This window comes from Branchiostoma lanceolatum, chromosome 2 (genome assembly GCF_035083965.1).
Source record: "Branchiostoma lanceolatum isolate klBraLanc5 chromosome 2, klBraLanc5.hap2, whole genome shotgun sequence".
Taxonomy (NCBI): Eukaryota; Metazoa; Chordata; class Leptocardii; order Amphioxiformes; family Branchiostomatidae; genus Branchiostoma; species Branchiostoma lanceolatum.
In genome coordinates, this window is record NC_089723.1 from 17,570,142 (window position 1) to 17,597,804 (window position 27,663).

The 27,663-nt window shown below is 39.7% G+C and overlaps 2 protein-coding genes across 2 annotated transcripts; both read right to left on the reverse strand.

Moving 5' to 3' along the window:
- Positions 1-3,354: 3,354 nt before the first annotated feature.
- LOC136427679 (serine/threonine-protein kinase pdik1l-A-like) lies at positions 3,355-9,637 on the reverse strand. Its single transcript, XM_066416729.1, has 3 exons — positions 8,604-9,637; positions 7,858-8,352; positions 3,355-3,714 (listed from the first exon to the last, which is right to left on the reverse strand). Exons 1-3 carry the CDS (start codon positions 9,131-9,133, stop codon positions 3,636-3,638), a joined length of 1,104 nt encoding a protein of 367 aa, XP_066272826.1. The 5' UTR covers positions 9,134-9,637; the 3' UTR covers positions 3,355-3,635.
- Positions 9,638-19,034: 9,397 nt separating this feature from the next.
- LOC136427681 (trifunctional enzyme subunit beta, mitochondrial-like) lies at positions 19,035-27,626 on the reverse strand. The gene is made up of 17 exons (XM_066416731.1): positions 27,492-27,626; positions 26,797-26,856; positions 26,450-26,549; positions 26,237-26,281; positions 25,752-25,783; positions 25,160-25,315; positions 24,425-24,546; positions 24,220-24,285; positions 23,947-24,039; positions 23,468-23,555; positions 22,927-23,048; positions 22,361-22,442; positions 21,783-21,828; positions 20,794-20,881; positions 20,413-20,487; positions 19,966-20,130; positions 19,035-19,352 (listed from the first exon to the last, which is right to left on the reverse strand). Exons 1-17 carry the CDS (start codon positions 27,556-27,558, stop codon positions 19,317-19,319), a joined length of 1,443 nt encoding a protein of 480 aa, XP_066272828.1. The 5' UTR covers positions 27,559-27,626; the 3' UTR covers positions 19,035-19,316.
- Positions 27,627-27,663: the final 37 nt, after the last annotated feature.

Consider the following 27,663-nt stretch of genomic DNA (forward strand, 5'->3'; position numbering starts at 1 on the left):
CTCAAAAGTCACCCTGGGTAACTATGAAGAATGGGGAGCCTTGGTACATTGGAAAACAGCCAAGAATCTAAGATTGTAATATCCCTGTCTGGTTTAACACATCATTTGACTTTTGGTCTTTCAACACTTGTCTGCCAGAATAGATCAGATCATCAACCCGTCATCATTCTCAAAAGGTTATCAATGCATTTAACTGGGGGAGACAAGTGTTACCTAATTCCACGAAAGGAAAGCCTTGGTAAATGAGAAAATGACCATGCAGACATTGTATGCATGCATGGTAAGGTCTAGCTTTGACCTTTGGTAACTCATATGCTTGTCCACCATAACAAGATCATCTGTCACTGTCATTGTTTCCAAAGGGTTATGGACCCCTGTGAGAAACAAGTGTTACCTGAGGTCAAAATCACAGTCAAGTTTAATGATACTCATGGGATAGAGCTTTAGATCTATGATCTGATCTTTAAACTTGTAAGTTAAAGCATATTGTGTGATGTGCTTATCATAAGAAAAAACATCCAGGTCATGTGTACACAATTCTTCTTTTGTAGATTGACAAAATCATTGTGAAAAGATTTTAAAGATCTGCCTGGCTGCATTTCCTATTTTGGAAAGTTTACAATTACTTAGTAAATCAGGTATAGATTTTTAAAATTTGCCTGACGAAATTTACACCGGGATTCCAGTTCAGAAACCACTGGATGGAGAACACTGCTGCCACTGTTTTCAGAGGTGCATTGACCCTTTTGACACAATGCACACACACCCAGGTGCTCACAATTAAGCCATGGTTTGTTGTTATTTGCCAGGTGGTTGCATAAGTAACATAAGCTACTCATAACACCCAAAGCTTTACAGAATAGCTTACGCACCTTGTTCCCGAAAAGCAAAAGAAGAAATTAATGTTTTGATGGTAGAGTGTCTTGCTCCTCTCAATTCTGTCACTGTACTGCCAAGGAGGTTATTGTTTCCCTATAACCTCCTAGGTACTACATCATGCCGTAATTGATCCAAATCTACAGACATAAATTCAATGCCTGTGTACAAATGCAATACCTGTGGCCAGACATAAAATTATTATCTCCATTTTTCGTTTTTGGCGTGTTTGTGTGTGTGTGTGTGTGTGTGTGTGTGTGTGTGTGTGTGTGTGTGTGTGTGTGTGTGTTTGTGTTTCCAGACTCTTGTAGTCAGCATAACTCAAGAACCTCTTGATGGATTACACTGATATTTGGTATGTGGGCGGGTGTTGTGAAGCCGAAGGTCAGGGTCAATTTTGGGCCCCCTGGTATGTGACCTTGGTACTGCAGCAGAACTTCAATTTTTGTATCTTTTGACCTGGACGTGCTGTGGTCTTGTTTCTATAGTTATGCTATTAAGACTCCACTCAAGATTATATACATATAAAGAAACTCCGTTGATGCATAACATCCTACTTGTAAGTCTATTGATATCAAAAATCATAATTATGTCATTGTTGTTGGCTTTGGTATGCTACAGTTGATTAACTACATTCCTCTCACAACTGTCTGCTGTCCCTTTGCGTCATTGCAACTTGATAAACTAGTAGGAAAGGTAACAACAGTAATTTGGGTTCAAAGTGCACCACTGTGCAGTGTTGTTTGACATCCAGGATAAACCTGGTTGGTAGCAAATATCCACAAATGCAAATTAAGACTTTACTTCAGTTTGAAATCTGAATTATAGGGGATATGATGACTCCATTTATCCCACTGATGTATTGATTGAAGTCATCCTTTAACTGAAGTATCATCTTGGATACTACCCAGTGAACTTTGAAATGCCCTTTGGAATAACCGTATGACGCACCAAGCAGACAAATATACTGTGATTAGCAGGGCAGGGCTGAAGGTTGGACTGACCTTACTATTAGTTAAGGGTCAAAGCTTGTGTACTGCCCCCCTCCCAAATTTAATAAGTGCTATGTGTTTAAGTCCATTTTTTTGGGTGTAGGGGGCTCTCAGTAGAGGTCTGTACCTCGGGTTTGCACACCGTACCATGGCCTGCCCTTCCCACTAATCCTCGACCACGGGCAATGAGCCAGAGAGAGAGTCCATTTTTGTCAATGAATAAAAAACAAACAATAAACATACATTTAAAATTTATTCATCCACCAGTATTCTACAACACAACCAGGATGAGGACATGCATTGGCAGTGCCCAAGGAATACATGTAGCAGCGAAAGGATGGAACATGTTTACATAAGGACTAACTGACATGCTTAAATAATGATACTGCTGTAATCTGGTATCTCAAAGGACTTTGAATGTCCTATAAGTATAAGATGGAATGCTGCAAATGCCTTTTGCATGTAAAAGAAGCACAGGGATAGCAATAGTGAATGTCAATACATTGTTTTGAGACAAATGTACAATTCAAAGTGTAGCGTATGCGAAACTGAAAATAGAATATAGCAATAATTTCACTGCTTAGATAGTGATAATCTCACAATACTAGGACGTCTTTTAGCATAATAACCCTGAACTTATATGATTCCTATCCTGAGGTGTTTTCTATAAAAAAAGAAACTTGTTCTTATTCAAATTTTCATAAATGAAAATCTGCACATTTTGTGCCTTTTCTTTGTTAAAATCTTCACATCATGTTGAGATATACCCAATTGAGTGAAATAAACCATTAAAAAGGAATTAGTGATGTCAATTGACTGCTAATAACACTTAACAAATGTTACCACTCGTTGACTCCTGACTTTTCAGAAAGGTTGCTTGTAACACTTGGAATGGTATGGCACAAAACCTTAAAATCACTAAGTACTGTTCACACTTTAGAGTGTCCACACAAATTGCACCAGAGAGCTTTCATAGTACTAAGTAATAGCAGCGTAACCAAAGTCTTAGGGAAAGTTCATATCGTACAATCTCATCGACATTAATGACCATCAAGGTGCTAACATGGGGTAGCCAATCAAAAGGGGTTCCCAACAAGAAAAGACGTGAGAAACTGAACAATAGTTAAATATAAGCTTAATTTTGTATTAGGTACATTTCCTTTTCTCGTATTATGTCAAGAACATCAGTAATATTTTGTCAGCATAAGCATGACTTCTTCAATTCCAGTAAAAGTTCCTTCCTTATATACTACAAAATGTCCTCAAAATTCTGACCATTTCATCGTGTGAAAATAAATGAGGAACTAGAATATATTCCTGGTGTAATTTATATTCTTAACTGTTGTAGAAGTCTATATCTTCTACAATGCCATACACTGGGGGTTACTGAACCCCTGGTCATTTGGATTGTTTCAAGAATGGTAAAATAGATCTTCCTCCAGTGAAGTCAGAATAAAATCCACAGAATAGATGTTTAGACCTTACAAAAATTCCATTCAATGGTACTTTACAATTTGTGAGAAGACTTCGTAAATATATTCATTAAATACTGTATCGCAATGTATTTTGTTCAAACATAAACAAAAGAAAAGGTATTGAAGGGAGAATCCTGACAGTCCAACATTAACAATAACTTGTAACGAAAGATATCAATTTTTGTACCAAATAAATTGAGAGCAGCAACTTAACAGAAAATGTCTCCTATAGACTACATATAAAACTTTTGAATTCTTCTCTTCAGTATCCCGGTGGCAGCCAAACATGCTGTTAGGATACGGTGTATCTTCGCTTGCGCTTTCCCCTCGAACTCCTTTGTGATGTCACACACACAGTCCACCCAGGCTGCCTGCAAGGGGACAACGAACAAGAACAATCTGGTTAAATTTCGGATAAAAACCACAACACATGAGGTCAATCTAATATTTTATTCGACATGTATTCTTTCTTGATAAATGTACTCTACATTCCCCTACAAGACAGAGAACATATCTCACATAAGTCACATTCCACTACATGAAAGAAAACATGACTAGCTGATGCTGACCTTGCTTTTAACACATGATAATACATGTAACTGGGACAAGGAGAGGGCATTTGTTTTTATTCACATGGCACTCCACCTGATCGACAACATGCCCAAAAGCATTCATATTGACCTTGAATTTGGGTTAAACATGTAACTGGGACAAGCATCCATAACACTGTTGACTTCCAGATGGTAGAGGAACATTCTGGAAACTGGATAGAACCAACACCTAACCAAGGGACGGTGATTGACTTACTAAGCCTCACATTACCTTGCAATACTGGCAAATTTCCTGATTTAGTAAATTTGGAGAACAGAAATGATCATTTCTACATCTACATCATACAAAAAATTGGGGACATTCTAGAACTGCGAGTTCTGAAAATTGATCTAGGTAGTTGGGTCTAAAGATGGGTTAAACATGCAACTGGGTCAGAAGGATACAAAGCCTGCCTTCATGTCACATGGACCTCCACGGGAACAGACAAACAAGCCAGACAGAAGACAGCAAACTGAACCACACAGCATATTACTAGTATTAAACACAATTGGGTCACAATATACCTAAGAACAAAGCCTAAACAAACAGAGAGTGGCTTTTCAGATATAGAAACCTTTGACAAAGGGTATTTTTCACACCTCGACCACTATACATTACACTGCACACATTCTTGCCATGTTCAGCTTATTTTGTACTTTTTAGCGCTTTTACTATTCTGTATGGTCGACCAATCCCAACTAACAACAATGTCGATCATTTGACATGCAAACAGGGTCCAAGACAGGTCAGTGACCCAGAGCAAATAACATGTCTAGAAGAATTGGGGCAGTCGTTGAATAATGATCTTATTTACCCGTCAAATACTAGTAGATGCACTATCCTATATGAAGACACCAAGAGGGTTGAGGAAATCACCTTGGTAACATGGCTACATATGTACTTATCATCTCACAATGTCATATAGCAAACCTGACAACAACCTGAACAGGTCTACTGAAAATATTATATGGGCTTGTTATATTGTTCAACACTGGCATTTCAATCAAGAGTTAATGTCATTTCCTTATCAGCGATCGAAATAGTGGGTGCATGTGCACCTGTGTACACCCAAAATTTATTGTGAACCTAATTTTTGACAGTGGGTGCACCAGTGCACCTAAATATTTTTGTAGGCTATAAGTTAGAGGCATTACTGTACACTAGTATACAGAATATTCTTGAAATGTAAATTTAACAAAAAGCAGTACAGCCTTTTGTTGTACTTTACTTGATGTATGTAACTGAAATTTGAAATTAGCTATAATTTGAAGTTAGTTATATGGAAATACAGATTGAAGTTCTTATCAGAGGCAGTAGCATTCAACTTTGTAATAATCTTTGATGACAATCCTGAAATTCTCCTTTATTTTATGTGGTGCACCCAAAATTCTTTCTGTACACCTAATTCTTTTGGTTGGGTGCACCAGTGCACCTATTTCTAAAAATGAATTTCGAGCCCTGCTTCTGGTGCGTGCTTTGCACACAAATGCAGATACGTTCTTGACAATAGTCGATGCCACACCTTTTCGTGAGGTTCTATCCCATACTTGGTGCAGTATGGCCCAATTTAGATAAAAACCGGATGTGGTTGTTCCAATGAGGTTTTCAGATTACCAGTTTCTGAGGCAGGGTCAGAAGTGTATTTCTACTAAAAACCTATCTACAGGCTACAGTTTGTGCTGAAACCTAGTGTAAATTTCCTAAAGGTCAGAGTCTAAACAGGGCAAGATAATTACACAGTACACTTACTGCAGGTAGACCACACCATCACATTGTACACAAAACAGTTTACTGCTGTCCCTTATGCAAGAACTATGTTACAAATAAAATAGAAACAACTTTTGAATAAACAGTCATCCCTAGATACTCATCACCTAAGTGACATAACAAACAGTCTTAGGTAGTAAGCAGAACGTGATTCATGGGGGCCTCCTCACCCCCACCTCGAAAATGGGACAATCCAAGTTGTTTTGTAGCCTACGCTGTTCCATGTGGGCCTCACCTTTTGAGACAGCTTTTGTGCTTGGCCACAAAGAGCGCAATTGTGTGAATTCCCCCTGCCTGACCTAGATCTTACCTTGTATGGGTGTAGCGCCAAAATGGGACAGGTGGCTGCGCACATGTATGGTAGCATGCAACTTCAATGAACTATATGGCAGGACATTTACAACCATGGCTGACTTCAAAACTTCACAATTCAGTTAGCTATTCCAGCAAAAAACGGCTAAGGGCTGTAAGGCACAAAGACAGGCCTTTGATGCCAGTGGTTTCAAAAGCCATACAAACAAGGACGCTCTTTTAGCGGCCGCATGACCTCTAGTTTACCTAGTCATACAAGACCTGTTCCCCTCAAAAATGGTGCATCCGCTTTCACACACTTGGATAGAAACTGTGCTGTGTGTCATACATACTATATTACACAACTCAGAGCCAGTACACCAATTGATCGATATAGTTATTCATTGAGGCTTTTAACATAGAGGAATGCTACAGCCTACACTAAATCTGTATCCAGACCAAAACAACATAAATCAATTAACTGAGAAAAAATGAATCTTCTACAACAAAGACCAATTAGATAGGGGATATGATTCTCTGTCTCCTAAGATTTTTGCCTGTTTCATATTGTAACAGCACATCTCCAGACAGTAGCTACATGTAACTGGTATCATTTGAATGAGCAAACACCCATTATAATTACTATCAAAAATGTGTATCGTGTGATCTCACTCAGCCCTAGGGCCTGCAGCACACCACCAGAACAATGTAACAACTGGGGCACATAATGACATCAGCCATGTTGGCTTCTGGAACAACTCTGTCCTACCTAACCGCTCAAACCAGTCATAAAGGTCAGCTTATTATTCATGAACAATTACCAAAACAATTCGGAAATTTCCATCACTGCAGGGCCTGAAGTTTCCTAGCCTTGGGCCATAAACGTATTTTTCTGAGTGATGATGAGGAAATGGAAATTGGGTCATCCTTAATTTTTTGCTATCACCATGGCCACTGTGTTGTCTATACAGTACACTAATCTTGTTTTTCTTCTAATTCAGAACATCACTCGAAAGAATATGGTAAAAAAGTATGCCCCAATCTACCAAATATCACAGGAAACCAGCAGAAAAATGCAAAGTAAAAGGATCGAAACAGCTCATCATGGTACATTTTCAGTTTGCCAACAACAAGCAACATGAGCAATTGATTTATTGATTCGTAACCCCATAATGACCCACAACTGGCCACAAGACCAACTAAGTAGCCCAAACAGCATGTTCTTACATCTTCATTCAGCCATTCATCAATCTTGTTTTGATTAAAGATGAGTAGTTTACAGGCACCATAAAACAAGCTAGACATATAGGAATAATATATGCTCAGTAAGTGAGTAACAAGCCCTCAGCTCACTAGCACCAGTAAGCACAGCTGACGGCAGGCTATTTTGAGTACCCAGCTGTGGTCTTGTTGCCATGCTGTGTCTGTCATTACAAGCAAACATTGTTGACCAAAGAAGATCAAACCACTTTTATTTGTCTACTGATATATTTTGCACACCCATTCTTACTATGAATAGTGACTTTCTTGCCATAAATATATGAAAAAGCCATTTCAAAAAGGCTTCGTGTACACAAACCATGGCTGGCCTGCAGGACTGTCAGGCTTAGCAGGGCACGGCTTCATTAGCATGTTATTAATCTCTTCTGGATACCCTTTCTTCCCTTGCCTAGGTACACAACCCTGGAAAACAGGCCCCAGATCTATATCTTCATGCACAAAGGTATAGGCACCATATTTGAATAAAAATAATGTTATAAGCTTGCTGTTGTTACTGTAAAGACAGCAAGAAAGGTGGGCTGGAGACATCTGTAACTGTTGTTTACTCCGAATAGAAATAAAGGTATAAAAGGGGAAATATCTACCTTTTGACGACATCTTGCAGCTTTTTATGTAGTTCCTCTGCTGTAGGCCTCTCATCGGGGCTAATGGCCACCATGGACTGCACGAGGGTCTTCAGTCTGTTGTTCCGTCCACATTTCAACACTTCAAATGTCAGTTTGGGGTCGTCCTGGAGAGCCTTCCCAACTGGAACGCTCTCCTTGCCATTCGTGATACAGGTGACCAGCAGGAGTTTATTGCTTTCCTTGTCGTAACATGTAGTTCTCTCCATCATGGAACAGAATATCATCCCCAGAGCAAAAATGTCAGCTTTGGCAGTGTAGCTTCCCTCGAAGACCTCGGGTGCCATGAAGTAGTCAGAACCACATGCAGAGTTCATTTGGTAGGTGTTGATGTCCATGTTGTGGCTGAGGTTACTCGCGTTGCATATCTTGGAGAGGCCGAAGTCCCCAATTTTCACAAGTGGTGGATCCCCATTTTTAGGTTGGCACACTAGCACATTGTCCGGTTTCAAGTCCCTGCAGATGAAAAACAAGGAAAGACATTGGCATCATTATTACAAAAATACAATATAAAGTTTCATCATCATTTAAAGCTTACCCAGCTGCAAATAACATAATGAAATTATAACACAAATTAAGAAAGTAAAAAGGAAACTTTCTTAAATGTTAACAGGAGTCCCTGAGCAACAAGACCTAGAAGAAATCTTTGGAGAAAATTCTTGGGGATGAATCTATGATTCTTCAAATATTATGTAATATATACCCACCTGTGCACCACATTGTTGTCATGCAGAAAGGCTACTGCCCCTGAAAGTTGGGTCATAAACCTGGCATTAGTCTCTGGAGATGGATCTCTCTCCAGAAGATAGTCATTCATGGTTCCCCCATTACAATATTCCATCACTAGCCACAAGTTCAGCTGGCCATGGGGGATGTGGGACTCCAGCTGTTTGCCACGGGGGTTGTGGGAGCTCGAGAAGTCAAGTTGGTGGTATGTCTTCCCCTTCAGGCAGACTTCTACTAAACACAGGTAGTCATCTTCGCCATGTTTGACACGATGGATCCCGCCGTTTTGAAGGTAACATTCGATCATCTTCACTATATTTGGGTGGTCTGTGAGTCGGGTCAGTGTCCACATCTCCTGCAGGGCTATCTCGATGTTTTCCGGATTTGTGCACTTGATTTTCTTGATGGCATAGTGCTTACTGTTCTTCAGGCTGATGGCCGAGTACACCACGCCGAAGCTACCGGCGCCTAACTCGTCTAGGACTTGGTACGGTTCTAGGTCCGGGTCCATGATTGCATGCCTGAGCAGCGCGCGGGACAGAGCCGATTTGGCGCGGAAAAACCAGTTCGGGGTGGCTGTAATACCAAGATGGAGGACCGGACGAGATCAAAATTCACCCCGGGTCATAACCGACCGAATTCGGTCGAATATCTTGACTGAGAAGAGCTTCTTGGGTAAAGGAACTCCGGAATTCAGTAGCAGACAACTTTGGGCGACGTCCCAGATAGGATTCGACCACGGATTTCCTAAAACGTTGCCGGAAAAAAAGATTTTCCAGTCGACAGATGTGAGCTATTTAAAATGCAAGTCGGGAAGGATTTTCAAACAACAGCGTCCTTAGCCTCGGGAGTTGTCTGTCGAACTGGCGGGCTTCGTGGCCTTTCTTGTGCGTAAATCGTCTCTCTTGGAACGTGGGACCCTTCCTCCAACACATCTGAGTGGTTTCTGAGGGAAGCGGTCGGTGTCTGGGGCTATTTACCTCGCCCAGAGAATGAATGAAACGCGAGCTTTGCGATCGTCTGACTGCTGCCTTGTTGACCCTCTTTTTTCTTTCGATTGCTTAGAACGCATGCGCGATATGCAAATGGCTGACACCTAACGTCTGGCAGGTTACTAGCGGTCAAACCCTCAGCAATGCACAAACAAAATGCTGAATCTTCAGAATATTTCAACTAAATTGTGTCACAAGAAAGACAAAAAAAGGACTTTATATCTTCACAAGTGAAGTAAAACATGGAAGGACAAACTAGGTTGCAGAATGATATTCGAAAAAGGGCAAACAAGTATAAACTTGCCCTTCAGGCGAATGGTGATTAATGGCTTCCCGACCCAACCAGTCCTTCACGGGAATAGAGTCTCTAGGACGATATGTTATATCTTACAACATCCTGTGATTGAATCTTAAAGCCACTCTGTGATGCACGTATTATATCTGTGATCATTTCATGTATTCAATCGCAAAATCTAATCTACTACTATTGACACTCTAACGTTTTCCAATGTTAGCTGTTTAAAAGGCACTTTGGACTGCAGGAGATTTGACCCTAAAGTAGGCCAAGTAGAACATGTTATGTAAAATGGCCTGGTTTTAGGACGACATCAACTCGAGGTTTGGATCTTATGTCCCACCTTCCTGATGAAATACAGACTACGCTACAACTACAGTAGCAGAGAACAACATAAAACAAGATTGGCAACATAAAAAGATGTTGCCATGGCGACGGTGGTCTCTGTTAACGTTTTTGTTTTTAACCCACATGCAAATAAGGACCTCGCATATATAAATCATATCAGTCGATCACCTTCTCTACCAAAATAACACAAGTTGTCCAATGTATGAAAATCTTGTTTTCACAAAAAAAGATATCGTACCATTTCCTCATAAATTATGTAAATGAGGCCCTCTATGCCAGATTTGTGTCTAATAGTGGCCACATTTACTTAACTTCCAGATGGTGCAAAAATGAAATCCCCATCATTTACCACTATGGATCTATAGTATTTTGTCATTAATAATGCAAATTAAGTATCAATTTGCATAATTGATATCTATCAATATTCATCTCTTTCTCAGTTACATGCGTCATGTGTTTGAGAGTCCTATGATAAAATGCAGCTGATTTATTAACTGTCCTCATTAATTACGCAAATCAGATATTGATTTGCATAATTGGTATTTGATTATGTTAATCATCACTTCAGCTATCTACACACCAAAAATTATGATAATCCGTCATCCCCTTCTTGCGTTATTCTCTTTCAAAGTTTGAGTCAAAATCAGCTCCTGCAGTTCCAGAAAAAGCCGCTAGGGGGTCCAAATCTACAGGACATATTTTCCTAACAAAGAGCTATCCACCACTTAAAAATCATGACTATAGAATGTTCAAAAGACGAGATTTGAAAAGTGAAAGTTCCCCTGCAGTACCGTAGAAAGTCGCTAGGGGGCCCAAAATCTAATCATTAAAAGGTCTCCCACAGATCTACCCACCTACAAAATATGAAGACAATAAATCCAGGCATTCTTGAGTTATCATCCCATGGACTTTCACATTCCTGTACAATTCCTAGAATTCTGCACACAATATAGTAGAAATTTGGCTCGCCCCTGAGGCGTCGCCAAAAAACAATAGATGTTAATCCTGACCATGCCATGAAGTAAAATACTGGATTTAGAAGTGTGACATTTTCTGTCGGCTCACTACTGCTCGACGATAGTGCATGTTTGCCTTTCTAAAGTTTCTTTCAACGTTGACCACTCATAGTAGTATTTCAGCAATAAAGAAATGGGTCAGGAGGGATCTACCAGATTTTCGCAGCTGTGCATACCGTGTTGTTGTCAACACATCGACATTACATCAACATGGGTTCAGCAGCAACATCCCACTATGATCCACTGTCTATTTGCATCTTCGCTTGACCTAGTTTCTTCCAGGCACGTTGGTAGGGCGTGCGTCCTCACGGCATGGGGCACTGTCCGGGTATTACCTGTGTAACAACACCTTCAACACAACAAAGCCCATTTACTATTGGGATTACAGTTACAAACACCAAACAAAACTTCAAGCACGCTTTTCGCAGGTCATTGAACTAAACTGCAACCAATCAGGAGCTGAGGTCGCTGCGACATACAGTACTAATCTATGGCTCATGATAGCTCATGATCATACTTCAAGAATCTCGCCTTCTGAGTGGCTGTTTGTCGGTGTGATGACCGATATTTGTTTCTCACTGAATACAAACACTGAATACATCATTTGCCAATGTTATTATATAAAATTCCATACATTTTTCTATGCAAGCTTACTTCTAGTAATTTCTCATATGATTATAATGATGTTTGTTTGAACTTTGTTTATTCATAAGAAGCTCAAATCGGCACGCAGGCCGCTTTTCACTGATGTCATGAGGGAAGAGGTAAGGGTCAAATACAATATAACAGAGATACACAGTGATGACGAGTAGACATGATTTCCAGTCGATACAAATCCCTATATACACTAGAATGGCAACATTTTCGGGAAAATGCAGGATATTCCCCTCCCATTACACCATGAAGTCTCTGCATAAATTATGCAAAGGAGGTCGGCATTAGCATAATGTATATACAGGTGTGTTCACCTCTCCTAAAGGTACCTACATCTGAAATATGACAATCGTAGCCTTTACGGTGAAGGATATGCATAAATTATGCAAACGAGGCCCTCATTAGCATTATTTATGGCCAGATTTTATGACCCTTCCTAATGGTACCTACATCTCAAATATGACATCCGTAGCTTTCACGGTAAGGGAAATACAAGTTTATGCCTAAATTATGCAAATGAGGTCCACATTAGCATAATGTATGGCCAGGTGTAGTCGCCTTTCCTAAAGGTACCTACAACTCAAATATGACATCCATAGCTTTTACGGTAAGGAAATTTCAAGTTTATGGATAAATTATGCAAATGAGGTCCTCATTAGCATAATTTATTGCCAGGTTTCCTGACCTTTCCTAAAGGTACTTACATCTCATATATGACATCCGTAGCTTTTACGGTAAGGAATATACAAGTTTATGCATTGATTATGCAAATGAGGTCCGCATTAGCATAATTTTTGGCCAGGTGTGTTCACCTTTCGTAAAGGTACCTACATCTCAAATATGACATCTGCAGCTTTTACGGTAAGGGAAATACAAGTTTATGCATAAATTATGCAAATTAGGTCATCATTAGCATAATTTATGTCCAGATGCATTTACCTTTCCTAAAGGTACCTACATCTTAAAGATGACATCCGCAGCTTTTACGGGAAGGGAAATATAAGTTTATGCATAAATTATGCAAATGAGGTCCGTATTAGCATAATTCATGGCCAGGTGCATTCACCTTTCCTAAAGGTACCTACATTTCAAAGATGACATCCACAGCTTTTATGGTAAGGGAAATACAAGTTTATGCAAATAATGTACTCATTAGCATAATTTATTGTCAGGTGTATTCACCTTTCCTACAGGTACCTACATCTCAAATATAACATCCGTACATTGTAACATAAGGTACATATAACTTTCTGCAATACCATTAGTAGAGCTACCACCGCGCATCTACTTGGTTTTTGGCAGAAGAAGAAGAAGAAGAAAGAAGAAGAAGAAGAAGAACAGGCAAGCAAAAACAATATATCCCCCTTCCCACTGGAAGGGGAATATAAAAACACAGAGAGTAGACCCAATATCTTCTTGAAAATCTACCAACTTGTTTTCTCAGAGACTATCAAGAACAGCAAGCAAATGATTTCTTTTTTTCCTAGCTAAAAAATCAATCAGTGCCTATTATGTAAACCACAAATCCCCTTTGACGAAGCGAGCGTAATTTACATTCCTACTAGACTAACGGAATGAGCCGCCTGCCATCTGTCATGCTGGGGACACGGGGGTAGCCTCAGATCATCGGGCTTCTTATGTACATTAATCTAAACAATTTAATTTAGATGTAGACTACTTGAGCCTATCTATTGCATATTGAAGAAGCTTAACATTTTTCTTTTAAAAAGATGGTAGTAAAACTAGTGACAATACCTAAAAGGTAACTAGAATGGCAACATTTTCGGGAAAATGCAGGATATTTCCCACCCATTACCATGAAGTCTCTGCATAAATTATGCGAAGGAGGTCGGCATTAGCATATTTTATATACAGGTGTGTTCACCTCTCCTAAAGGTACCTACATCTGAAATATGACAATCGTAGCCTTTACGGTGAGGGATATGCATAAATTATGCAAACGAGGCCCTAATTAGCATAATTTATGGCCAGGTTTTTTTACCCTTCCTAATGGTACCTACATCTCAAATATGACATCCGTAGCTTTCACGGTAAGGGAAATACAAGTTTATGCCTAAATTATGCAAATGAGGTCCACATTAGCATAATTTATGGCCAGGTGTAGTCGCCTTTCCTAAAGGTACCTACAACTCAAATATGACATCCATAGCTTTTACGGTAAGGAAAATTCAAGTTAATGGATAAATTATGCAAATGAGGTCCTCATTTGCATAATTTATGGCCAGGTTTCCTGACCTTTCCTAAAGGTACCTACATCTCATATATGACATCCGTAGCTTTTACGGTAAGGAATATACAAGTTTATGCATTAATTATGCAAATTAGGTCCGCATTAGCATAATTTTTGGCCAGGTGTGTTCACCTTTCCTAAAGGTACCTACATCTCAAATATGACATCGGCAGCTTTTACGGTAAGGGAAATACAAGTTTATGCATAAATTATGCAAATTAGGTCCTCATTAGCATAATTTATGTCCAGGTGCATTCACCTTTCCTAAAGGTACCTACATCTTAAAGATGACATCCGCAGCTTTTACGGTAACGGAAATATAAGTTTATGCATAGATTATGCAAATGAGGTCCTCATTACCATAATTTATGTCCAGGTGCATTCACCTTTCCTAAAGGTACCTACATTTAAAAGATAACATCCACAGCTTTTATGGTAAGGGAAATACAAGTTTATGCATAGATTATGCAAATAAGGTACTCATTAGCATAATCTATTGTCAGGTGTATTCACCTTTCCTACAGGTACCTACATCTCAAATATAACATCCGTACATTGTAACATTGGTACATATAACTTTCTGCAATACCATTAGTAGAGCTACCACCGCGCATCTACTTGGTTTTTGGCAGAAGAAGAAGAAAGAAGAAGAAGAAGAACAGGCAAGCAAAAACAATATATCCCCCTTCCCACTGGAAGGGGAATATAATTATGATATGATACATCAGTGACACCTTTCGAACTCCCCCAACAAGGCTTTTACGCTCAATCGTTATCATATTTCCCAATTTGTTATAAAAAGAAGAGGCTGATTTTCATTTGTGCCCTTCGTTAGTTATCCAGATGTGCATATTTACACATTACAACAACTATGCACATCTCCATATGACCTATTAGTGACGGCACGTGGGATAAGGCGTGCGTCGTTTGTAGGCCATGGCCATGGGGCACCGTCTGGGTCCTAGTTTTACCTACACTCAGCACACAAAAATTGGAAAGTAGAGTTTCATCAATCATATCTCCGTTATTACTTTGTATAGTATTATATATCATTGGAAAGTTTATTTGCTCCCCTTTATCTTGATACCATATGGCCATATTTGTCCTGATCCTAAATTCACAGGTCGAACACAAGAGTTGACTATTTGTGTTAATCAAAAATGAAAACACACACACACACAACCCCGTTTTTTTTTACATAGTATTCCATCGGCTTTTGCATAACAGACCCCCCCCCCCTCCAACTGGAATTATCCCATAAGCTTAGGGTCCTCAAGTTCCTCGGTCATTGAACCGACCGGCAACCAATGAGAAGCTGAGCTTTTTGTCAGCTGTAAAGCCTGTAATTGTAACGGGTATCATCACATTGCCTATATGACTATACCGCGGAGAAATCTCAGCTTCTTATTGGTCGCTGTTTAATAGGTTCAATGACCGACGAAAACAGTGCTTCGACCCAGTGTATTGATGTTCACTGCTTTATTTTCCATCGAGCGATCTTCTCTTCAGTTGTTGTTAAAAGATACGAATGATGATAGACTACACCGAATTTTCATTCATTCATTAATCCGTCTGTATGTCGTTAGATTACTAGTATGAGCTTTCCACCTGGTAATCTCCGTGATTTTAGCAAGCCATAAGATTAAACAGACTAAAGAGCACTCGAGCGAATGAAGCGTCCTGTTTTTTGTTTGTTTGAACCTTTGTTTATTCATCATAAGCTGAAACCGGCACGTAGGTCACTTTTCATTGAGGTCATGAGGGAAGAGGTAAGGGTCAGATACAATATAGCAGAGATACACAGTCATTTGAGTCCTAATAACTCTATCAACATATATCATTACATATTTATGGTACAACAATATACAATTGCTACACCATATAGTACTATTAGTAGGGCGAAAGCTGGTTCATGGTCCGTGTCCGTTATCTAATAGCTAGGCGTCCTCGATGTTCCCCTCGAAGAATGTCATTGCACCGGAACGAGGGAAAGACCCGACTGCGGCCTCTGGTGGTCGCACGCTCGCCACCACATGTCTTCAGAAATTTAGGCCAAGCGAAGAGCTCTAAATAGGTGGGGGATCCGGGGCTATTATGTCTGTTATGTTCATAAGCACCGTGTTGACAGAAATTCAATCCTTCTGGTCAATCCTACCTTGTCTTCTGACCTATTTTCTCATTTTGAAAAACATCGACATTGTCAATATTGCTATACAAAATTGATAGTTTTGTTAAATTCACATTAGGAATATACGAATTTTTGCATTTTTATAACAACATATCATGAGATAGAACCTTCATTTCCTAAGGTCGTACAGAACTTGTTCCTTTTATCATCACTACACACGGTCAATATACATTACTAGACTAGTGTTTTGTTGTCATGGTAAATATAGATACCAGCTTTTATATTATAATGTCTACCACGATTTGACGAATGTTGGAGTCTATAATGTCAAGGACATTATGTTTAATGTCCTTGATCTTACTAAATATGATAGACTCCAACAGACGTCAAGTCATGGACAATGGTCTATGCGACGACGTTGATGTTGAAAATCGATGGCTGCACACCCGTCACCACATCCCTCGAAAAATGGAGGTTATATCTAAATGCGTCAAAAAAACGTGCCAAGAATACTAACGTGCCAATTGCTAACGTTATATACTGCATTAGGGTAGCGTCGTGCACAGACATGGCGCCCAAAATAGAATTAAACTGGGAATCCAGGCGTTTACTTTAACCATCGTCGAGGACGGGTTAGCAATTCATTTTGTCTTTCTGTGTTTTCTTTAATCTGTGTATGACAAATGAGTTGATATAATGGAGACATTAATCCAGGGTAATAATAGTGACAGAAAATGACAAATTTAGGGTAATAATAATAACAGTGGACTACTACTACTAATAATGATGGTGATTCTCCACCATGGATTTGCTCAACTTGGCAGAACGGTAGTTTTCAACCTGTCTATTCAGATCAAGGAGGTTTAATCGATTAAACCTCCTTGTTCAGATCTAATACCAGTACCAGCAGTCAGTAGATGCATATTTAATACTTTATTACTGATTACAGGTAACGTTAGGTATATTACTTTGCAATCAGCAGACTTGAAGATCTGCCTTTGATGACAAACTTTTTTAGTATAAACAACCCAATACTATGGGATGATTTGAAATTGTGGATACTTGCTAGTTCTAGCCATGGCACATGCCTGGAGTTCAAGACTAACATGACCTCGTTTCCTTTCCATGGATTGAGCACGGGGGAATCCACGTGCCAGCCGGCACCGCAATGAGCGCTAGGGTGGGGTCAATAACCGCACCAAGGACCGATATGATACACAACACTTGACACTGTTATATCAATAGCATGGGTCGTTCTAGAAGAAACGCTTTTAATGAATTTTCGGAGCCCATGTGGAAGGACATGTATTGTTTGCTTGTTTGAACCTTTGTTTATTCAGAAGCTCAAGTCGGCCTGCAGGCCGCTTTTCATCGAGGTCGTGAGGGAAGAGGTAGGGGTCAGATAAAATGTGACAGAGATACAAATTACATCATTTAAGTCCTAATAACTCTATCAACATACATGTATATTTGTTTTTGCTTATGTGAACATGATGTATTATTCTTCTTCAAGCTGCCAGTTTTCCCAAGGTTTTATAGGAACTAACGAAGTTGGGTAATTCCCCCAGTACTATCTCTCATTTGTTTCCATACATGTTTTCAAAATAATTCTATTTGGCCATTTCTCTCTCTTAAAAACTACTTGATCCGTTGACACATAGGGTGTTATGCATGACACATCCCTCGAAAGAAATAAATCCTAGGATAAAAGGCAGGTGAAATGTTTCTGTTGAGGGTTGACATGGATACTTCTGAAGACGTCAGAGCCCCGGGTGTTGAGCTCCAGAATCGAGAACAGGTTGTTGATCTTTGTGTGTGTGTGTTCTCAAGTTGGTGTCACAGAACATGGATATATGATATAGGCAAGGCACAAGTACATTCCTCTTATAAATATTTCTGCTTTCGAGTAGTCACCACTGGCTTTAGAAGTGACCACAGATTTCCAAACTGGCGAACGTTTGGGATGATTGAAAGATTAGGCCATCCTGACCAAACATTTCTATTGCAGTACCGACTGGTGCTGATAGGTGTAGCTGGTGACAGTCCCAGGAATGAAGGCACCTTGCAAACTGTTCTATACCAACAATGCAGCTGGGGGAGGATGAATAGTATAACCTCTAAAGCTAAAAGTGCTGCTTAATACTGAAAATTGGCTATATCTAGCTAAATACATGTACCAGTATCTGCATACCTTCTGTTGGGTACATACACACTATTTCAACACCAGAGCTTTTCTTGTACCTTCACAATGAAACACACAAGGCAAGAAGCACAGTCTCCTGACTCCCGGGGATCGAACCCGGGTCAGCCAGTGCACCGTCCCAATGCCCTTACCACAAGGCTTAAAGGTCCAGACCAGTTAGACTGGTCAGTAAGTGGCACATGAACCACACTGTTACAACAACTTCTGAGCAAACTTAAAAAAGCAGGAGGTTAAAAAAGGACAAATAGCAACAAGGAAATAATGACAACAAACAGAAGCTATTTTCCATAGGTGTAATTTCTCTGAGCTGACATGATGAACATCAAACACAAGAAGCCATCACAGCAGACAATTGTGACCATTGAAGTATAATATCAATCATCAAACGTGTTTTTGCTAGACAAATTCATATTTGTGTTGATGCAATATACATTGTAGATTGTACACACATGTACGTGTATGTTAACAATTGGGACTATTACTTCAGTTATGTGCTTGGCTAACTAGATGTAAAACTGTTTGCGAAATGTTACTATAACCCAAAATTTTATTTCCCTTACAGGTCTTCATTCAAACACTGTATGTATAGCATATATACAGATAGTTATCACACTAAGAAGGCCACGTAAATAACACACATCATCACAGTCTTCCCAAATAAAGCCTTTCCTTTTCCTCTACCTTTCTTCTTGTCCCATTTTTACGACCTCTCGCCTTCTGACATACTAAATGTAGGCCACGAATGTACTGAATATGTTACTATCCCAAGATTCCTCTTCTTTTTCTTACCCAGCTTCCTTCATCTTCTCACGACGGGTACCGCTCTACGATCATCCCGTGTCCCTGGCAGAACATATAATGCAACATTAAACATTTCACATATCCGATAGAATTGACATGTTAGGATATTGATAGAATATTGATATGGCTCATACATAGATTGCCCATGCTTTGATATTAATAAATTCAACCACTGGCCATTACTTGAGGAAAGTTTTCCCTGTTCAGGATAACTCTAAATCTAAGTTCTAGATAACATGCTTCTGTTATCATAGTTATCATAATAAGGGGTAACTAATACAAATGTCTAAATGCTGGTGTAAAAGTGGTCGACCTCAGATTGCAAAACACTTTTTTGATAGCTGGTATAAGCACTCCAATAGCAAGAGTTTCCATTTCTTTACAAAAGACATTTGGAAATAAGGCCTAGGAAAAAAATGCTAACCCTAGCCTTTTTTTGTCGGCCGCTGGTGAATCTGACATCTGAGTGATGAAATTCAAACCATGCTCCATGTATTCCATACTCTGTTAACAGATAAGGGCTTATGTATTTGTTGAAATCTAAAAAATAGAGAATCCCAACCTACGGACCCTAATTTTTTCTGGATTGTAACCGAAAACACAACATTTTTTTCCTAGGCCCAACTGGTGTTGGTTTGCGGGAGAACTGCCCTACCTGTCCTCCTGCAGCACAGGCTGCCACCAGGCCAAACTGTCCGTCCTCCTTCTTCAGGCGGTGAGCCGTCGTGGTGACCAGACGGCAACCGGTCGCTCCGAAGGGGTGGCCGATAGACAGCGACCCTCCCCAGTTGTTGAACTTGTTTACATCTGGCACTCCAACCTACAAGTGCCAAAATAAGAACGGTGAAGACACAATAGGCATATCCAAAAAATCCCAGTGTACATAATGTTTAATGTATTCTTTGGCATAAAACTTTGATATTAACAAACTTTTACAGAAGCATACTGAATATCAACAGGAGTAATTATGCAGTGCACAAATCCATACCAAGGACAAGCTATCATATTGACTTTCTGAATGTTTATGACTCTGTGGTAAATTGTTTAAACATCTACTGACCTCCATTAGTCTATAAAAGAATACAATGAAACTGTTTCCTACCTTTGACTGTCTTCCCAAGTAGTTCTGGGCAAACCACTCTGAGTCCATGGCCTTCAAGTTAGCAAGAATTTGGCCCTAACATAGTGAGAGAAAATAGGAATATGATTGCTGACTGCAATCTTGACACTGATAATGAAAAATGTTATGGTTAGAGACATAAAAATATTGATTCTGAATCAGAGTTGCAATTGCCAACACAAAAAATGGACTTACCCAAATTTTCGACTGATCAGCTCCAGTCTTTGTCAAGGAATGAGCAATCCACTGCTGAGTAACTCCAATTTTTGTGTTGGCAATTGCAGTTCAACTCTGATTCAGAATGACTTATACCAACATAGATGAACTTTCAAGTAAAAATAATGATGTTTGGAAGGTACTTACAGCAAAGGCCTCGTGATATTCAAACACATCAATGTCCTGAAGCTTCAGTCCTGCCCTGTCCAAAACCTTTGGTGTTGCGTAGGTCGGCCTGTGGAGATAGAACAGTACATACTTATAGAGTCGATTCCATGTCACCGAGAGGGTTTTCAGGTGATATTGCTAGTGAGTTCAAACAATTTTAGATAAAAGACTATTCCAGTCAAAATAGTTCTAAATTGTTCAAACAATCAAGAATGAAAGTTTGAACATGTTTGAACTTATTTATATATGTTGGAACTATTTGGAAAGCAATTGCACAGATATCTCATTATTTAGAACAATTTTCAAACATCTATGTGATTGTTTCACTGTTCGAACATGTTGGAACAATTTGCATCATTTTTCAAATGGTAGATTTGGGTTATTGCCCCCATAAAAGTAGGTGCTAATCGCACTCTATTGTCTGCCTCTGTATATTTTTAGATTTCACGTCTGGGCTTTTGTTTTTAGGTGTCTCTGCATGGCACCCAGGCCTAATCCCCTATACTTTGAAGGGATGTGTGAATTGCCCTGTTCCCATCCCATTGACCCAGTTATATCATGTTGTTATAATGTTGGAACATGTAGGAACAAATGATCAACCTATTTTCCAACAGTTTCGAAAATAATACAAATAACATATGCAATGTTAGAAATTTGTCTAACATGTTGGAACACAGCAGAAACTATTTAGAACATCAACTGAATGTTGGAAATTGTTCTAAACAGTCACTTATCTCCCTTAGATTGTTACAAAGGTTTTGCAAATGTTAGAACAAAAGGCAACAAACACCCTCTCGGTAATGCGGAATTGACTCTACTTTACATCAAAACCAATTTTGACACATTGGATCCATTTAAAACATGTCATCAGTTACAGTAAAAGCAAAAGACAACTTCATTGCTTCTAAGTTCCATGTAGTGGTCTTTCTTGACTATGAGAAACAAACATGATATGTGAGCATACTTACCCCAGCAGCAACTGGTCCTTAGGATCCTGGGATGTGTAAACAAAGTCTCTGCAACCAAAAGGAAACGCATATTTGATGACTAGTGGTGCGTACCTAAACCCGAGTTTAGGTTCAGGTTCGGACTCGAGTCCAGAGGTTAAGGTTCAGGTTCGGACTTGAAAGTCCGGACTTGAACCAATGGAATATGTGTGCTACGAATATTTTTTTCCTGTTTCATGTAAAATTGCATATCGGCATATATTTTACATGCAATTTGAAAACTATAATATGCGGAATTATATACAGTTATCAATGCAGAAGTTCAGTTATAAACACAAAACAGCAATGTTTTCATATTTTTCCAGTGCAAATTTCACAATCTAAGGAAGCCTAAAGATGGTTTAAATCAAGTCCGGACTTGTTCCAGATGTTTAGGTTTTTTTGGACTTGAACCTAAAGGTTAGGAACAGGTCCGGAACAGGTCCGGGGTTTAGGTACACACCACTATTGATGACATACTTCTTACACTGATGAGTAAATTAAATGCATAATCAAGTAAATCAAATCAAATGCTTAAAAGAAAAAGGCAGTCTGTACACACCTCAGATAAGCCAGTGGTTTGTAGCCCATGGACAGGGCTTTCTGCTCTTCCATGATCAGCACGGCAGAAGCACCATCAGTCTACATAAGAAAACAACATTTGTTACATACAGGTTAGTCATGTTGGGGACTGCACTTTTCTAACTGTAGCGCCATCTAGCAGTTGCAAGTAAAACCAGTCAGTATTGCCCTGAGGAGGGCAGATGGATCACCGAAACGTTGGCAGGAAAATCCCATTGGTTGTACATCAAAGACATGTATCATCAATCTTCAAACTTTACAAAGCATGTCTCATTAAGATAATGGCAGTAGGGATATACACCCCGTTCATACTTGGCTTCGTTGATCCGGATAAATCTGGATCAGCGTTCATACCAGGGTTCACCCCGCAGCTGATCCGGATAAATCCACCTCCAGATGTGGATACAATCGTATCCAGATATATCCAGATCATATCCGGATCAGGACCGTTCATACTAGGCTTCTCGGATCCGGATCACCCGCTGATCTGGATATGATCCGGCTACGCGAAGCCTAGTATGAACGGGGTCATTCAGTGCCGTACCAGGAATGAAGCGTTCGCAGCGGTGATGGTTCCATGTGGGCGGACAAAAGCTGCCTTCAGCTTGCCCATCTGCTCCATAGACGACACTCGGATGCCATTGTCTTTGCTCACAACACCTTTACCTGCAACAGGACAAATAGGACGGGTGTTAAATTACCTATTGACATTTGTTTTTCTGTCTCTATGGATAGGAAATGTTGGCGGTGGTCTTATGTTCGCGTTTTTCGTGGCGCCCTCTTCACCGCAAAAATTTTTGTTCTGTCTTCTGCCCGCCTACCCCGTTGTTTCCTCCACAAACTTAAAACCACAGCAAACGCTCCATTTTCTCACTACAGCAAAATTAAATCCCTGCGAACATTTGCAGTATTGTATATTCTTATATCATTGCAGGGCCTTGGTCTGCCAGTTCTTCACCTTTGCACTAATAGATAAGAAATCAGCTTGGGGGATATGTTTCTATATATAGTTCTGACACAAAATTTGACATTGCTACTGTGCTAAATTAATCAGTCATGTCACAGGTCTAGAGACAGCTACTTACCAGGCACAGGGCACGGAATCACATCAGACAGGAGTCCCTCATCCTGAGCCTTCTTTGCAAGAGTGTGCGAGCGTACAGCATACTCATCCTGTAGAACAAATAACAGCACTCAACAAATGGCCTATTCCTATGTGAGGATCATAATTAGCCAGCGTCCCCAAATATCTTTTTTAACAGGAGATAATCAAAATATGATAGTACTGAACAAAAATGTGGTAGAACCCATGACCAGTAAAAGCTGTTGAAGCAACAAGAACTGATCAAATAGTGTTGTCACCAGGGGAAGAGGTAGGAATTATCAGATTCATGCTTACATTTTTAGGCAAATGTGTGACAGAACAAAAAATCAATGTGATACTAGTACATATGCCATCTGTGATCTGCATTTTTCAGAGTAGGCTTTATGAAGTCTCATAATAGGGATTCCTATGGAATAGATGGTAATGGTTGACAGCTTTACCCTACTATGGAACACCTACCTGATCCTTTCTGCTGACTCCAAACGCAGCAGCCAGCCTGTCAGCAGAGTGTCCCATGGTCTCATTGGTGGAGAACTCAGTCACACCAGGCAGCTGTAAGGACAGGACACACAAAACAGGTAACATACCTTTCATGTGCCTGATGCATATAATTACATACAGAAACTGTCAGGGAGACGAATAACAATAGTAAAGAACTGTATGCCAAAAACAAAATCCAGTAAGGCCACACACGCAACAAGTTGAAAAATGTAACATCAAATCTGTGCTCACCTCAGGCGCCAAGTAGCTGGGTCTGATCTGGGCCAGCAGTCCCAACTTAGCTCCAGCAGTCTTAGCCTGAAACAAAATGCTACCATTTGTAACCTATAAGAGGTGTAAAACACTTGCCTGTAATGTGCAATTTGTGGACAAGACCTATAATTTTCGAGCTTTCAACGTTAAAACACACAGATTGAAAGAAAACACATGTGCCAACCTTAGGAGTCTTCATCATAATGCTGCGCATCTTGCGGCTGAAGCGGATGGGAACGTCAGACATGAACTCCACACCACCAGCCACTACTGCGTCACACTGGCCAGCAGCAATCAGGCCCACAGCTGAGGAGAACACAACAGAACGTGTTAATGTCCATCCACAAAATACATGTACATGTAGATGCATCTAGTCAACAAGAGGCACATGATGATATACATCTTAAGGTCAGATACCTTGGATGATGTACTTAATGCTCATCTGTGATTAAGAGAAATACAAAAATTACAATCATATTATTACGGCTGAAATACATAGTCTTGTTTCTCTAGCTAAGTAAATGTACTTGTTTCTGTTTTCTACATATAGCAATCTTCCTGTTTTATATACAATCTACATTTATGCTGTATTTTTATATCTCTCCTTCCTTTACATATATTGTAGAAGGCTGAAACTTTGGAAGTTGTAGATACTGATATTCACTTTATCTTCATGGTAGCAAAATTTCCCAGTGTAAGGAAAATGGACATTTTCAATGAACTTTAACTCCACGATGGCAGCAAGTGATTTAAAAAACGGACGTGAGAAGCGATCATGAACAAGAACAACAGGTTTTTTCCACGGTGATGATAAGTTCACGGTACAGAGGTGACCATGAAAACAGTGAACATAAGGTCACAGTGAAAGAAACAAGAATTACAGTAACCAAAATCTTGCACCAGCCTCATGACCACTGACCTGATGTCATGGCCTGGTTGGAGGAGATACAGGCCATGGTGACGGTGTGGGCTGGGATCCTGTCGGAGAACCCCGCCCCCAGGGCCGACTCACGCGCCAGGTTGGACGTCTTCACCTCCTGGATCACCGTCCCAAACACGATGTAGTCCACAACGTCTGGTAGAACAATATCATAGGCGATTACAAACTTAAAGCAAAGAGCTTGGTGTAAATGTCACTTCAGGCAAGCTTGACCTTTAGCATACTGAAGTAGCCATTTGGCACCCAATTCCCTATTGGTTACAGAGTGACGCAGCAGGGAGAAGGTTGAAAACATAACTTGGGTATCACACTCTCAATATTACTGCTGAATATAAAATGCTTCAGAGAAAATCAATGCTCATTGAAATTTGAATGATACTTTCTAGATGATGCAGATTTTCAGATCATAATTAGTTTCCCAGGTCAATAGTATGGGTTACGTGTCTACATTTATCACTATATTTATGTTTAAGTCAACTTTCTTGAAAACACTTTTTCACAATATCCATATCTAATCCTTCCTGGTCGACAAGCATACAAACCACAACATTAATGTGGGAGCTACATTTACCTCTGGGCAGTGATGTCCTCTGCAAAAGACCCCTGGAAGTGAAACATATAATAGTAAGTAGAAGAATCAGAAAAGGGAAATACTAGAAGGTCACATTATGATTTGCATAAGAAAGCTAATCATGATCATAATCTTGATATCTGTATGTCGACTGCTACCACAACTGTGTCAGGGACCCCTGTAGCAGTATAATCAAATATTGGATACTATTAAAACTACTATAATATCATTAGTCTAAGACTTTAAAATCTTTAGAAAAAAAATTGCGTTTCCAAGGGTAAACCGAAAACATCTCAATAGGATATCCCATCATTCAACACTGTGGGAGATGATTATGCTAATGAGGTCCTAATTTATATCAACTATCTTTAGAATCTTTGTCCCCAAAGTTTCCAACATGCTATTGAGTTACACCCCTTAAAAAGGATTAATGCACTGCATTGGTATTGCATAGATTAACTTATCATACAAAGGTACAGACTCACAGTAGAGCTTGTCTGGCCAGATCATGTGGCATCATGTTGGCATACCTGTAAAACAAAAGGCAACCTATTGGTAATAGAACTTTCATGTGTTAAACATACTATTGAAAAAAAAATACAAAGATCCTGCTTGTTGTTTTGACTGAATACTATCCCCTCAAAAAACCTCAACTCTTTAATACAATCCCCTAAATAGATGGGTATGGAAGAACTAACGAAGTTCCAGCCTGCAGAAATGGCGTGCGGACACCCTCCACCAGCACGATGTTCCTGACTCCCTGCCTTGCCAAAGTTTTCTTGGTCTTTGCTGGGGCAGCTGTAGGGAGAAAAAATTATGACATCAACACTTAAAACTGTGAAGAATTCAAATCCAAAACGTTGCAGAGACCAACCTAAAGCCCAGTTCTCTGAAGCGACTTGAACTAAGCTTTGAACAGCAATTGCATGCTCCATTTGACCTGACCACTTGGGTATCTACAGATTTCTGGTTGAGCCAAGCCAATGAGTTATCTTGCCTTTAACAATACTGAAGAAACTGTTTAGGGAAACCATGTTAGACCTACCTGCAGCCTTTGCCTCAGGGGCATGGTGGACAACAGACGTGCTCAGCGCCCGAACAGCCTCTGTAATAAGAGAATTATATGATGTCCGTATTGATGTGTGAAAGATACAACATATACAACATACAGATACAACACACTGTACATGATTTGTACATAATTTTGAAAATTGTATCATAGTTCAAGATCGTCATTGTTTAGATAATATACTTCTGCATCATAATCTGTGATCATTTAATAACAAATCCAAAAACTAAGCTCAAATTCAGATGTTCAAAGCACCATCAACCAAATATGAGAAATTCCGATCATTAACCATTATCACATTTCGATCAATTGATCACATTCACCTCCTAATTAAGGCAAGGAGGTTTTACCAAGGTGACTAGATTGGTAATAAATAAACAGGCAATTAATGGTCAAATTATACCAGTCTTTTTCAACGGACTGGTGACTGATGAAAGGTTGGTTGTTAATAATAGTATTTACTAGCTTATAGGTGGTCGACTGTGCAAGTTTGATGTACCGATTCTTTGTAAAACTCGCATGACGTATAAGTGGAAATTATCGTTGACACTGTCATGAGTTCTCGCTCTGTTTTAGCAGCGTTATCGAAGTTCGTTTACAACAAATGTTCTGAAAATGATCTTAAGACACTGAATATTGTCATCGACGTTGAACAATACGCCAACACTTACCCACTCCGCCCAAAGGGCTGCAGAGTCGGTGAGACGACCTTGCCAATCTCAACATCGCTGTCGCCATCTTGTGTGCCGGTGTAGTGTGAATGTGCAGGTGTCAAAGGTCACAAGTCTCGCGCTGCACGAGACTTCAGTAAATCACCTAGTTCTACTTTTCTACAAAGAATAT